The sequence below is a fragment of the Syzygium oleosum genome, unplaced genomic scaffold (genome assembly GCF_021117445.2).
Source record: "Syzygium oleosum isolate NSW1041296 unplaced genomic scaffold, Sole_v2.1 Sole_v2.01, whole genome shotgun sequence".
Lineage (NCBI taxonomy): Eukaryota > Viridiplantae > Streptophyta > Magnoliopsida > Myrtales > Myrtaceae > Syzygium > Syzygium oleosum.
The window spans coordinates 31,367,047-31,381,985 of NW_026607485.1; the positions used below are offsets into that span (position 1 = coordinate 31,367,047).

Genomic DNA, 14,939 nt, shown 5'->3' on the forward strand with positions numbered 1-14,939 from the left:
TGTTTGAACAAATCAAGAATTTAGGTCTCCCACTCATGACACCAGACACCAGTTCTTAGTTCTTCTCTCGAGTGTTTGGAGGCAGAGTGGTATTTTGGATGAGTTTTGACTAAGCTCGTGTCTTCGTTACGATCGAAGACGAGTCATCCACGTTGTAATTGTAAAATCGCAAGGAACGACTTTCTCGCGGCTTGATCTCAGTGTTTAGCAAGAAGCAAAATTAAGACCTGAAAAGTTTTTCTTAGGCATAAAGTCTCTAATCATTTTATTGGCTCGGCAAATCTTCTAGGTTCAATTGCCCTTGCTTGTTTGTTGGTTCTCTAGACCCAGATTTAGGCATGCGAAAGGAGACTTGGACTGGACATGACAAATGAATGAAACGAAGACATGGAGATTCCAATGTCTGCGGATTACTACACTCCGTGCACCTTTCGGTTCTTATCATAAACAAGTAGTTCTGTCTGTTCTTCACTAAGTTTTTTCCCTCTTTTGGACAGCGGATGCTTCAACAGTTACAAGTTAAATGCTATACAGGACAGTGAGGTAAGCAAGCTCAGCACATGAGACATAAAAGTTCGAAGGAATTAGAAAACCTTTTCCCTCCGTTTCTATGGAATGACTAGTTTCTGCAGGCGATATTGATTTCCTTGATTTAAGTTGGATAAATTTCAATCTCGTGCCGTCCACTAATGGCGAACGTAATGGAAGCTAAGAAATAAGCTTTCAAAGAGAGTCCTTTTTCATAAACACTAGCTGAAGACATTCATTCTCATGAGCATTGCGAAAGATTACATAAAACCGTGACCAGGATCCTTTCCTCAGGTGCAGCTCGACTTCAACACATAAGTATGCACAACAATGACTGCCGAATTCTAAGAATGAAAGCCTGCTCCTTCATTATAACTTCAGGCCTAAGAGGAACGGATTATCTAAAAACACAATCACCAAATAAGGATTCGAGAAACATGAAAAAAGCGCTTCCCAACGTTCTTCAAGTTCTTCCTCTTCGACTAGCTCAGAGCAGCCAGAACTGACTCTTCGAGGACTTCTAGTGTAGTCATTGTCCTCGACTCTGATTTTGTGGGGTTTTGGCTGGTCTTGGTGGGGTACGAGGCTTCCATCACGATGCCGCACTTGCCGAAGAAGTTGTTGGCGACATTGCGTTCCATCCTAATGTAACCATCCTCGCCCCAGTTGGTGCCCCATGAGTTCCTCACTATCCAGTAATCCACTCCATTTTCACTTCCATACCCAACGACAATCACTCCGTGGTCAAGGGAAATGTCGCATTCGCCAGTGAATACACCCTGCTCAGATCAAGAGTGATGTTTCAGTCTAACTAAGCCTTTTGGTTTACCTTTGATAATAATTCTCAATCTAGTTCCCCTTCAAGATGGCCTGCTTTCTTTCTGAGAAAATACAAAGCTAGCTGGATTTCCTGTCATAATTAGAGAATACTAGGACTAAAACTTTGGTTCACTTAACCAAGTTAACATTCAAACAGCACCATCTTCGCTTGCGTTATGCATCATGTGTTTTTAAATGTTCTTATACACAACTTCATATGTTCTGTTTCCTGATTCAGTTTGTCATTCGATTTCTATAATTTAAGGAACTAGAACGAACCACCTCAATGGTACAGATTGTTTGTTTACTAAAATGAAATTCAAATACTTTTTCTTCTTGGTGTAGCTACAACTGAACATTGGAAACTTATACTTACAGATTGGTAAAGTTGAAAGGCCCTGCCACTGGCTTCAATGGCGACGCTAACTGGTTGATGTGCCACGGCCTTTTTAAGCGCACTCTCATAGGGTTGGACATCTTCATATCCATCAATTTTGACAACCTTCGAATTCACCTGAAAAAAGTACAAAATAACTTCAATAGTTGAGAATCTGACCGATGGAACCTCAAGATCTCGATGAAAGAACAGAGAAATAGCAGTCATTAAAATCATATACAATAATACATACCCTAGAAGTGTCACATTTGCTTCTGACGCCATTGTAAGGGTAGTCCTGCTCGGTGTCCATCCCTCCGTTCTTGATAATGAATTGGAATGCATAGTCCATGATACCTCCATTGCAGCCCGAATTATACTTTCGATCGCAGTCCACCAGCTCTTGCTCTGATAGAGATATCAATTCACCCGTCACAATTTGGTTTATTCCTTCCACAGCCGCCACTGTCGAAAACGCCCAGCAACTTCCTGGTGATAAACAGGATATCGTATATAGTTAGCCTTGCCCTTGACAAGAGTATTCTTGTTTCCATTCGCTACAAAATGCATAAACCAAGATTTACATCGACTGTGCGATGACAGTAGTTTTTAATGCAGTCCATTGCAGAGGATCCTTCTGTTGCACACGTGTATAAGAGTGACAAAGAAACGGTGAAGATCGAAAAAGTTCAATTGCTCAACAATTTCTTAGATAGCATCGGAATATTGCAGTCCCTCGGTAGTTTCTGTTTCAATCTTCATTACCATATATATTGAACCTGCTACATAAATATTTCGTTTTTGTCAATGTTTGGCTCTTCCTAATGTCCTTGAGACACGGAACCAACAACGAGGTAACACTAGATATAAAGAAAATTACCTAACGTTTCCTAGATGCTGACGGTAACCAAGATTACTGACTTTCGGTGGACGTGGACAGACAGAAACATAAATTGAAGTTACCAGTCGAAAGCATAGAAGGTTTGGTACACCTCCCAGCTGATCAGTCCAAACTTGTTGGTCCAAAACACTAGACCGCCCACCTATTTTTAAGAGGAAACGTTGAGTTCCAAAACCCTCGTTCAACAAGTGCTGTGCCTCCTCTTAGGACCCAAGAATTACATCTTTTGTTTCTCTCTTAGTAAACAAACAATTCATGACATCAATTCGGGTGCCTCTTCAAGACATGGTAAAAACACTTGAATAGCTCTCCATACTTAGAAGTGATATATTGAGAGCAAGTTTTCTTCCTTACGGATTCAGACCTGTCCGTGTAGGTATGATAACTTTGAGATCATCGCCAAAACATAAATTTACAACATTCCAAGCTAAGAAAAGACCTGATAATATCTTATTAGCACTAAGTTAAGATGTGGGTTTTGGCACGAGACTATAGTCCGACCAGAAATCCAACTTTGCAAATAAGTGAAGCGATGGCAACAAGGGAAAACAAAAATGAATTACCGCAAGTTCCTTGATCCTTGACAGGATTCACCGCGCCCTTCAACCGCCAGTCCACGGCCTCCGGCAACCGGTCCCCAGCTCGGACGGCGTACCGGCTGCTGGCGTTCCTGGACTTCATCACCCGGCGCTCGGCCTCGCTCCTCGTGCCAAGGTACATGGCTCGGTACTCGTCGTTCGTCAGGTCGGCGAACCTGTTGAGGCCCAACGTGTACGTCCTGTTCTGGGAATCGTTGTGCTCGTCGATGAACCTCAGGTTGTCCTTGAAGACCTCGAACCTCATCTCCCTCTCGCCGAGGTCGTTGTACGCCTTGCCGTGCCTCGCGAGCCAGAGCTCGTAGATCGCCATGACCTCGCCGTCGGTCCTCGGGGCCGAGGCAGTCCGGTCTCTGGCGGCGTAGTCGATGATGGACTTGGGGTCGGAGAATGCAGCGGAGGTCAGGGCCAGGAAGAGGAGGGCGGCGAGAAGGGTCCGTGCGGCTGTCATTGCCATGGCTGAGCTGTTGAGCCTCTCTCTCTCTCTCTCTCTCTCTCTCTCTGTCCCTGTGACACCCTGCTTTCCTTCTTCGTTGGAGGAGGAAGATGGAGAGTGCGGATAGAGAGAACAGAGAAGGAGAGGCTTGAGGAGGGAAGAAGAAGGTTTGGTGCAAGAATGGTTATAAAGGCAAGGGAAATGGTTAGAATATTCATGCGTGGTTGATGATTCTGTCAGATGAGAATTCTTTATTCTTTCGTCTTTTTACGAATTTTAGAATAATTTATCGTTTATTTGTTTAGTTTTTTGGGCTAAGTGAAAGTGAACCAATGTGTTTCATGAACAAAAAAAAAAGAAAAAAAGAATTTGAGTGGCTAAGGAAAATTATGGGAGAGATTGATGGCCACTCTTAGGTGCATCCAAGGACTGGAAATTGGTGTGTCGATCGTATTTATTATTCGTAATTTTGATTTAATATGTAATTGAATCACAATGAAAACGTGTGAATTTCATATCGATCTGTTTGGACATACGATGTTCATTGTATCAAGGCGTACCATATTCGAATTTTGTCCATAGAATTCGCATTTTGTCTGATGGCTTGCAAATTGGCCATGTCCTTTTTGACCAAAAAAAAAAACCGGTGGTGTCCGATATAATACAAATAGGCAAATATACCAACAGCTCTGCATAATTATTGCATAACTTAAAAGAAATATATGATTTTAATTGTTGTGTAGGGGTGAGCATGATCCGAGTGGGGAGTTCCCACTTGAAACTGGAAACCGCCCTCACCTGGGAATAGGACCAGCGGTTTCCAGTTCCAGTTTGATTTGATTCCCGAGTGGGTTCATGGAACCGGTCCCACCGAGTTCAGGCCGTTCCTTTTCACTCCTCTATTGTTGTGTCCATTATGTACCTTTTTGTAGCAAACGTCAACTATATCGTATACAAGTACGATCTACTTTTTTTTTTTGGTCAATCAAGTACGTTATACTTATATGCTTATATATAATTCTATATTTGAAAAGCCTTATCATCATAACATAATTTCAGGCATGGTCATTTTCGATGAATTTCGGATTATTTTCCTTTTGTTACGATGAATTGCAAATTATCCATTGTGATCAGCTTAGATATTTGTAATCAAAATTTTTGAAAATAATATTTTACTTACAAAAAAGAAAAAGAAATATTAATTGCATTCGATGAGTAAAAAAATTGACAAAATTGAAAAAAGAACATTAATTATATTCAATGAGCAAAAGTCAGTTTCACTGTATCTGCCATAGATTATATAGGTGGTGTTTTTTTTCTTGCACCAGTCAGATTCATTGAACAGTAAATTTGCAGGTGAAATTTGATTAGTTTACAAACTCACGAAATCGTTGATTCACTATGACAAAATTACGATATTTGAATTTCAAAATTTCTTATGTTAACTTTGATCCGCAAAGACTATTTTGCATGTAAAGATATGCATTTGATGATTGAAAAACTTTTATAGAATTAGAGAACTTCTCAGAAACTAAATAAAAAAATAATTACATACTACTTTACTAGTAACATATTAACGTGATATTACTAAATTTAAGTGGTCTCATTAGTGGTCCAAAAACCAATTCAAGTGATCCCAAATATAAGAATAGCAGTGCTATTGGCTAGCCTTTCAACAAGTTATGTGATATAAACAAGAGAATAACATTATGTACAATAGGAGCGATTTGTTGTTTTGGTAAATCGAGTGATGTGGGAAATTCTTTTGAAACAAATGGGTCATATTCAATATTTGATACGAGCTCATGCGAATTCGGTAAACTAGATTTGAATATTATTCTAAAAATTTCAACTGCATGACATATATGTTTTGTTATAATTTGAATTCAAAGGATGTTGGAAAAAAATAAAGATATTATCAACACGTGTTTATAAGATACTTTATGAAGCATATGTTACGAGAATAGCTTCACATTCACACACCACAAGAGCCATTAATACATCAAAATTCCCCGTCATCTTTAAATTACTTATTTAATAATTACTCTAAAAGCTCTTTAAATTTGTTAATAAGTGTCTTTAGGGTACTCGTTAAATAACCATATAAAGAAATATTTTAAATTTCGACACACACCGGTAATATGCATAATTAATAATTTTAAAATCGAGTATTTAATGAATTCTTCTCCATTGTTTTGCCCTAAAGAAGTTCCTGCACTGAAAACAGGAAGTTGAATTCCGCACCTTTTGACTGCAGTAATATAGCAGAAAGCTTTAATAAGAGCGAGCCATGTTTCTTGGGACTCTGAGAATGATATTTTCATTTCTAGTGGAGCCGATAAGTTATGGCCATGCATTTAATGCATTAATGGGTCTCTCCTTCTTCCATTAGCCATACTCCAACTCTTGTTCGTTTCTCTGCAACTCATATCCTCAGTTTCACTGCAAAATGCAGAAGATATAAGCTAATTCTCCTTCTGGGGAAAAAGCAAACCTCAAAACATTTCTTACACATAGGGAATGGTTCCAACGCGATCGCTTGATACGAGAGAGGGTCGGTATTGCATCAGAGTGGTGATAATAATATGGATCTTGTTTACGAATATCCCGAACATACTCCTGTTGTCTATATTGTTTCATCCTATTTTATTTGCTTTAGTTGGGTGCCTTGTCATGCTGGAAAGGCAAAGGGAGAATACACCACCCTTGTCGGAGCTTGGGCTCGCCTCAACAATTGGGAGGTTCGAGCTCGAGTTTCGGTGTCGCGCCTAGTCCTTAGGATCACCCTCAAGAGTCGTGAATGAGTGGGGTTTTGTAATCATTCGATGTGGTTGAAACGGGAGGAATGTTGCACTCGGTAGATATGAATCCGTTTCTAATTGAAGTCATACATCCCAATGATATTATAAAAAGAAGACGAACTTGAGGGTTAAAAATGAAAGCAATCCAAATTGAATCATATATAAAATCAACTCGGGTTGGCGCAATTGCTTGTAGTGTCATAGGACTTCCAATTCAAGAACTTGAGGTCGCTTCTTCAAATCATGCAAACTGTTTAGGCAAAGCAATTTTACGGTGCTCCCCCCCTTTTTTCTTTTTTAATAAGGGCACAAAAAAAAAGAGATAATTACACAAATGGTCCATGAAACTTGATTTAATGTGCAATGTGATTCTTGAACTTTTAATTTATTTAATATAGTCTCTAAATTTTAGCCTAATGTTCAATGTGGTTCCCGAACATTTAATTTTTTCAATGTGGTCTATGTACTTTTGATGTATGTTCAATGCAGTTCCTGAATTATATGAAAATATTCAATGTAGTCCTTGATCTTGAATTAATGAAATGATTACATTGAATATTTTTATATAGTCAGGACTAAATTGAAATTGTACAAAAAGCTCAGGGACTATATTGAACAAATTATAAATTCAGGAAATACATTGTATATTGGGCTAAAGTTTATGAATTATTTGTATCATTTTTTCAAAAAGAAAAGGAATTAGATTATGAACACAAACACTATTCAGGGGGGGGGCATTACTCCATCCTAGACTTGCGTGACACCTACCTATGATAGCAAATTCCTACCATATCTTCCCCTCAAGTTGGATCTTCTGAGTCACCTTCAGGGCATTAAAGACGATGACATTTCATCAGTTCAACGAGGACCAGCGGGCCAACTTGTAAAAATACCAAAGAGCTTCTGGCCACAGAAATGATCTGACTCCCTCGCTAAAGCTGTGGCTGGTTTGGTTTCATGTTTCTCGGTGCCTTCCTGCGCTTTTTGGCAGGAAACAGGGAGTCCCACTTGGTATATGAGATTTTCAATTACGCGAGGGGAATTCCTAAACGAGGGTGGGAAAAAAGAAAAAGGGGAGGAAATTTGAATTTTCATTTTTGTAGTCTTTCCGGACTATTGAGTATGCGTTTCTAGGTGATGTCTTTGTTTTAAACTGCGATTCTATAAAGGGGTTTATGAGAATCAATTCATGCTTTGAAAGGTGGATTTGTGGTTTATACTTTTATTTTTATACAAAAATCAAAAGCACTAGAAAAAATGAAGAGAAAGACAGCCTCTTTATGTGTAGTTGTGTGTGTATGTGTATGTATGTGTGTAGACATACATAGATATATCGGCTTTTCATGTTATTTGACTTAGCACAAACACGTTTAGTTATTTTATATAAATGCTGTGCGAAGATAAATGTGGCGAAATTGTCCATGCATGCAAATATGGAAACAGTCAATATCATGCAAGACGGTTTATCCTTGAGACGATGTTCTAATAATAAGGATTTTACTTGTCACGCCCCAAATCCCGGCGGGCTCGCGACACCCCTCCGAAGGTCGTATTGATCGCGACGTCCCAGGACGCGTCGCCGATCCCAAACGAAACACCCAAAATCGTACGCAGGCGGAAGCGAAATTTAAACATCCCAGACAATAAATTATGATAACGGGGTAGAACAAACGCAAATCAATAAACACATAACATTAGCTTGAAATCCCAAATATTCATACATTAGGCCTCTAGGGTTAATATCCACCTTAGTCATCAAAAAGGAACAGGTGGCCGGGTAGACTACTAACTGCACAAAAAGGGATTCTACCAAAAAGGTTTCCAGGCCCAACTCCTAAACATCCCTACGGCGCCCAATCCAAATCGGACCCTGAAGGTTCTGACTCCGTGTCCGAGTCGATCTCGATCAGCTCCTCCTCATGCTCGCACACCATAGGCTCCTCCTCGGGCTCGGGCTCGGGCTCGGATTCCTCTTCAAGCTTGAGGTCTGCAAGGGCCATAGGTTCGGGTTCGGGTTCAAGCTCCGGTACGGGCTCGGGTTTAGGCTCTGGAACGGGGGCTAGTTTTGCACCAGGGTTCTCCGGTGGACTGTCGGGATCCGTCACCTTGCCATCGGGAGTAAACTTGTCCCAAGGCTCCCGATTTACCGCACCCTCATTAGCATGCTGCAACCCCTCAAAACCCCAGATTGGCCCAGTAGTCACCAACCCGACCCGATGGGACCAAGCCAAATAGGTATGGCATTGCAGCTCCTCTAGTCCCACGTCTACCCAAACAGTGGTAAGATGCCTAATGTACGTCTCATCCGGGTTCAGTCCCGGATATTCGGTCTCTTCATGCACCGCATGCATGGGAATCCCAAAACGCCTAGGTGGCGACATGCTCAAGGTCGGGAATCTGAAAATGTTTACACTACAGCAATGAGAATAAATCTCAATAAGCAGACAACCTATACCCCACCTAGGCCAATGCGTACCCAGACAAGTCTAACATGCACTCCACTAGCCAACACAATCAATTCCACACAACATACTTACCTCGCCTCGAACTACGTGCCAACTCTACATATTATGATATCCACCAAAAGCAATAGTAATTCAAGAACATAACATCGCTACTCAAACGCCACAATCACGTACATTCAATCAATTCAATCACTCAATTCTCATTCATGGCCGAGCAACTTTCTCACGACCTCCCAGGTCCTTTCACACTTTCACACGACCCCCGTAAATACGCCTCAGGTCAACCCTCCGATCAATCCGGGCTCAGTCCCGCGTAACCACGCCTCAGGACATTTCTCTCGACCCCCGTAACCACGCCTCAAGTCATTTCTTAGCTTTCTAGCCACACCCGCGTAACTATGCCTCATGTTGGCAGCCCTCCGATCAATCCGGGCTCAGTTCCGCGTAATCACGCCTCAGGACATTTCTCTCGACCCGCGTAACCACGCCTCAGGTCCTTTCTTGCCTTTCTAGCCACACCCGAATAACCACGCCTCAGGTTGGCAGCCCTCCGATCAATCCGGGCTTAGTCCCGCGTAACCACGCCTCAGGACATTCCTCATGCACATGCACCACATCACAATTCGCCATTCTCACACGTCGTACAAATCCAATTCAAATCACAAACTCATCACAATTTAATCTAACAAATTAATCACAAACAAATCAGCCACGGTTCAACTATCTTCAGACTTCAATCGACATTCCAAATTTAGCCCAAAGTAATCAATGCGAACAGTTGTCAATCAGACATCGATCCACACACAAACAACCAACAATCTTGACATAAATTCCAGCATTAATCGACCCCCAAATCAGCCACAATCCATCATGAATCACCACAAATCAGTCCCCATTTCATCCTTAATCCGCACATCCCTCGGCTCAAAAACTCGCCACTAGAGGAACATCATTTCAGCTATGGAGCAGCCCCAATGGCAGCACCCAAATCACCACCGTTCAGTCCGCCATTTCAACATATAAAAGCCGACACTCAAACCTACGAACCAGACAAAGGCAGCCACTAATCCAGCCCCTAGATCCGACTCAAACAGTCCCCAATCAGCCATTAAACTCCCCTAAACAGCCCTTAAACCAGACTAAACAGAATACCCATTGTCCTAGATAAGGTTTAGGATGATACTTACCCAAAGTCCCAAGCAACAGGGAGCTGAAATAGGGGCAGCAAGGTTGATAGGGCAGCAGCAGGGGCGTCACCAGGAATGCAGCTTCGCCGGAACAGCAGGGGGGGCTCTCGACGTCAGCTGGTCTCTCGGCTGAACGGGCGAAGGAGGCGGTGGCAACAGAGGTGAGCAGCAGCAGCTTCGCCGGAGCTGCAGGGGTCCCGGCGGACGACGAGACTAGACGGCGGCGACGGGCTGAGCAGTAGCTGCTCGGTAAGGTGGTCGGCCAAGGGGCGGTGGCGACAGACCGGCGAGACAGAGCAGGGGGGGAAAACCGGAGGAAAGCAGGGGAAGAGGGGCTACGACGGCAACGCAAGGGCGATCGGTTGCCGGCGACGGAACGACGGCGACTCAGGTGGCTGGGCGGAGCAAGGTTGGCCGGTTGGCTCAGTGGGTTGCTGCTCACGACAAAGGAAGGAGGAGGAAGCAGCTCGGTGAGGCGTGAGGAAATGGCGGCCAATAGCAGGGACGGGCGGCTCGCCGGACTGCTGGGCGGCGAGCACGGCGGCGGCTGGACACACGGCGGTGGGCAAACGACGCACGGCGGCTGGGCGGTGAGCGGGAGGCGAGCGTGCGGTGGAGGGGGAAGCAGGACGATCGGGGCAGAAGAGGGGGGGGGGGGGAGAGAGAACGTGCGGTGGAGGGGGGGGGGGGGGGGGGGGAAGAAGGACGATCGGGGCAGAAGAGAGGGGGAGAGGGGGGGGAGAGAGAACGTGATGGGAGGGGGGGAGAGAGAAGACGGTCAGAACAGGGGCGACGGTCAGAACAGGGGGGGGGGCGGATGGCGAGGGGACGTGAGAGAGAGAGCACAAAAAGTCAAATACACTCAGGTGCAAATCCAACGGCTCACAAATGATCTCGCGAGATTGATCCAACGGCCACGAAAATTCCAAATTATAAATTAAGAAAAAGGACCAAAGATAATAAATAAAACACACTACGAGGGAGGTTTACTAGTCCAAATTCGCATCCAGTCAAAATTTCACTTACCACATATCCCGGGCGATCTCGAGACTGGCCACAATAATATCGACACTGTCCAATTAAATTCGTCCCGGAACTCCGAGAAATTCCACACCAAAGTTTGGGCTCTAAATAACGGTCAACTTCGATCGAGTGCGATTCTAGCGAAATCTCTAATTTAAAAATAATAATCCAAGAGTGATCAGTTCCGGGCGAGATTTTATTATAAGCGCACTGACAAAATACACGTTTTATAAATCCCAAAAATGGGTTGAAATTCGGAATGTCACATTACTCTCACATGATGTGATGAATCTCAAACTCCAAATACCATAAGATGACATGCGACTAAATATTTTTTTGAAATAGTTCAAACCACTAAATGACTGAAGTTATGACTCCGTGATTGTCGTGATGAGCCCCCACGATATGGGGGTGCATATGATGATAGACCAAACCAGGAGTGTCGAATATGAAGAAGGATATGCCGTCGCTAATCAGATTTCGCCATTCACATTCTTCGTTTCATCTACTCTTCAGCAATCAAAAAAGGAACCCTTTATAACTAAATGGAGATTTCCTCAATTGTCACAAGATATTAGAGAGAAAGGAAATGAAATCAGCAAAAAGCAATCACAATATAGAATTAAAGAGACTAATTGATTTCACATGCTACTGAACAGTCTGTGGGCAAATCCACCTAATCACAATGTGGCTCTGATTCGGGTCAGACTACCCCCCCCACCTTATCCTTTGGCACGAATATTGATTCAACCACCTTCCATATTTACACGACACCTGCCATTTTTCGAGCCTGCCGCCACATTGAATGGGGCGTGGTCAACACCGGTGAAAGGTAGATCACAGTATCCAACTACCATTCCACTGTCTCTCTCTTCAAAGGTCCCCCATTCTCAGGCAACCTCGTCCGCCACTCCCTGCCCATTCCTCGGTTCAGCTGGTCTTTGACGATTGCTTTTTTGATCTTTCTCATCTTTGCCAAAGCTATTATGTCTAGGATGGTCCTGCTTGCTTTGTTGTTTCTTTTCCTCTCTTGAATCTGCGCTTGGATCCTTAACTAACCCATGGCCATCAGATTGAGGGGACAACAATTTGGATCATTTCAGCTAAAAAATTGGAAGTTTACTTCTTATCCATGTACTTTCAGTACTTTTCTAATGAAGTCTACGTACTTTCAATTCTATCTAATCAAGTCCTTTTATTGACATAGAACGTTTAATTAAGTTTGTTCGACACAAAATCTGGCAAGATCCGGCTGTTGTGGCCGTCGGAGGATGCTGGAGTGTGACACGAATGAAACAATGCCCATGTGGACACCCACGGGGCATCGATCCAATATCCAGTGGGTGTCCATGCAGGCTATGTTTTTAATTCACGTGATTCTTTGGCATCCTCCAACAGCCAAGTCAATTAGATTTGTCTGGATTTTGTACCAAAGGACTTGATAAGACATTATACATAAGTAAAAGGACTTGATTAAGAATTCAATAGCACATGGACTTAACTATGAAAACAATGAAATTACATGGAGAGAAAGTACAACGTTTCCTTAAAAATAGGATGGGTCAGTGATTAATCTCGGAGAGCACCTAAGAGAGTTCTTGTTTTGATCATCAAACTTTTATACTATTTGTGTGGACATTACTCAATTGTAAACTTTATTAAAATTTAAATTTAAGTGATATCCATATTCACAATCTATGGGTTGAAACAACGGTATCGGAGACAAGGGAAACTATCATATTCTTTTGCTGGAAATAAAAGGAAATGAAATTGTGAGGGTTGCCAATTCATCAGTGTTTCTGATGGAAAATTACTGAGTAATGACATCTTCTAACAAGTGTGTAATTATAACGCGGGAGCGTAAAATTTTATTAAATACCATAATCTCACAAGCCCAACTCAAGTCTCATAATCAACTGCGCCCATTTAGTATTTTATGCAAGCAAAAGTAGATTGCGGCCATAACATGATCCGATGGATCTAACGAAGAGAAAGCCTTCAAGATGGGAAATTCAAGAAGTTGAAGAATAAAGGTAGATTTGATTTGATCAAGGCTGGAGAGTTGTTTCCTAATTTAACGATTCCCGGCATAATGTCTCCTAATTCCAATGTCTTCAATGTTTCCTTTTTCCCGTATCTTTATTGTTTCCTTTATAATGACTCCTAATTCCTGTACCTCTACGAAGAGAGGTACGTTCTCGATTGTAAGCATTTAGAATTGAGTTGATACTGTATGAGAATTTCTCTCTAGTAAGTGAATCTTTCAATTCTCCATTCAATTGGTGATGAATTATAAGATTCTTTACTCTCTGTTGGTGGAACATTTCTTTATACTTTGGTGCTGAGCTCATATATCCAAAGTTATTTTCCCTCAAACACACCAAACACTCACATTCATTCCATCAAACACTTTCATCAACTTCTCACAAACTCACCATGCATCACATTGTACAGTGGATGGAGTATATGTCGCTCCCGAGACCTTACCATGTAGATATTGTATGCTCAATCTTTTCGAACTCGAAATCTACCTTGTGATCCATTGAAACTCGCATAACACTAAGGAAGTTGGAAAAATTTATTTTCATAGTCTTCAGGGTACCTAGTGGTTTTCTTTACCAAACAACCAAATCTTATATACCAACAAAATGTTTAAAGCAATAATAGTGAAGACAGTTAAAAAACTATATATATAATCACGCGTATCCATCATAAGTAGGAATTATCAATGAGTTAGTTAAACTAGAATTTCAAGTTTCTATCGTCCGTTCTTCCAGAAAAAAATTTACAAAAAAAAGTATCCATGTGTTAATTTTGACGATGACCAACTGAAGGAGATGAGAAAGCAACTTCGACTCCCAAGTGACTCCATTTGCTATGTTGTCTCAAGCTATCCAGAGACAGGAAATTTGTTGAATGAATCGCGATTGTGTACTTCATAATTGGCCTATTAAGTATGACAGAGAACTTTTGATGACCTTCTACTGTTATACTGGTATTGTATACTTTAAAGATAAAACCCTATGTGAAGCATGAGCAAGAACATTTGTTAGAAAAACTCACCACTTCAACAGAAACTACCTAGATGTAACAACAGACAATGCAGATCGCTGAAGGATTGGAAGTTTGTCGAAACCTTGGAATCGGAGGTAAACCGTGTGTCGGGTTGCTAAAATTGGTGAAATTGCGTCTAAAGCGTTTCGCCGATCTTTGTTTCTTGGGCTGCTGGGTGAAATATCTGGACTGCGGAACCCCAAGCAATAGTACTAGTGGAGTGGCCCATTTTGTTTTTCGATTAACACCGAGCTTTGTGTTTTCTGCCTTTTCTGTTATCCATATTTGTAGTTTAGCACATCAATTTCAATACGAGTTAATTGACGAAAAGCGATTCATGCGGATAAGTATAGTGATCTTGTTTGAATAATTTGTATTTTAATAATGGGAGTAGCGCTATCTTGCAAGCTTTCATCGAAGTTTGTACGATTTTACCATTCGATTTTGCTATTCAAGCTTGTAGATCCTTTGACAATTCTAGTTGAGAAGGCGAGTTGAACAACCAAGCATAGAAACTGATCTTTGAATCCTGCAAACCAGTCGGCGCCGATGGAATAATGGAAAAACCAGCCCTCCTGATTAACTACAATCATATCTCGCGGCGCCTAGCGGTCTGGCATTTTGACGCCAAGGCATGAACCGTGATTTCACAAAGATGTTGAAAGAACTCGTGCAACTTTTCTTACAATCAAACAAATGTCCCATAAAGTTTTGTCATACCATGTGCAACTTCTGTAACGTACAAAAACCAAA

General features: G+C 42.0%; 1 protein-coding gene across 1 annotated transcript; it reads right to left on the minus strand.

Moving 5' to 3' along the window:
• Window positions 1-736: 736 nt before the first annotated feature.
• On the minus strand, window positions 737-3,838 carry LOC115694575 (cysteine proteinase COT44-like). Its single transcript, XM_030621672.2, has 4 exons — window positions 3,188-3,838; window positions 1,977-2,212; window positions 1,724-1,861; window positions 737-1,307 (listed from the first exon to the last, which is right to left on the minus strand). The coding sequence occupies exons 1-4, from the start codon at window positions 3,675-3,677 to the stop codon at window positions 1,011-1,013; spliced, it is 1,161 nt and encodes a 386-aa protein (XP_030477532.2). The 5' UTR covers window positions 3,678-3,838; the 3' UTR covers window positions 737-1,010.
• Window positions 3,839-14,939: the final 11,101 nt, after the last annotated feature.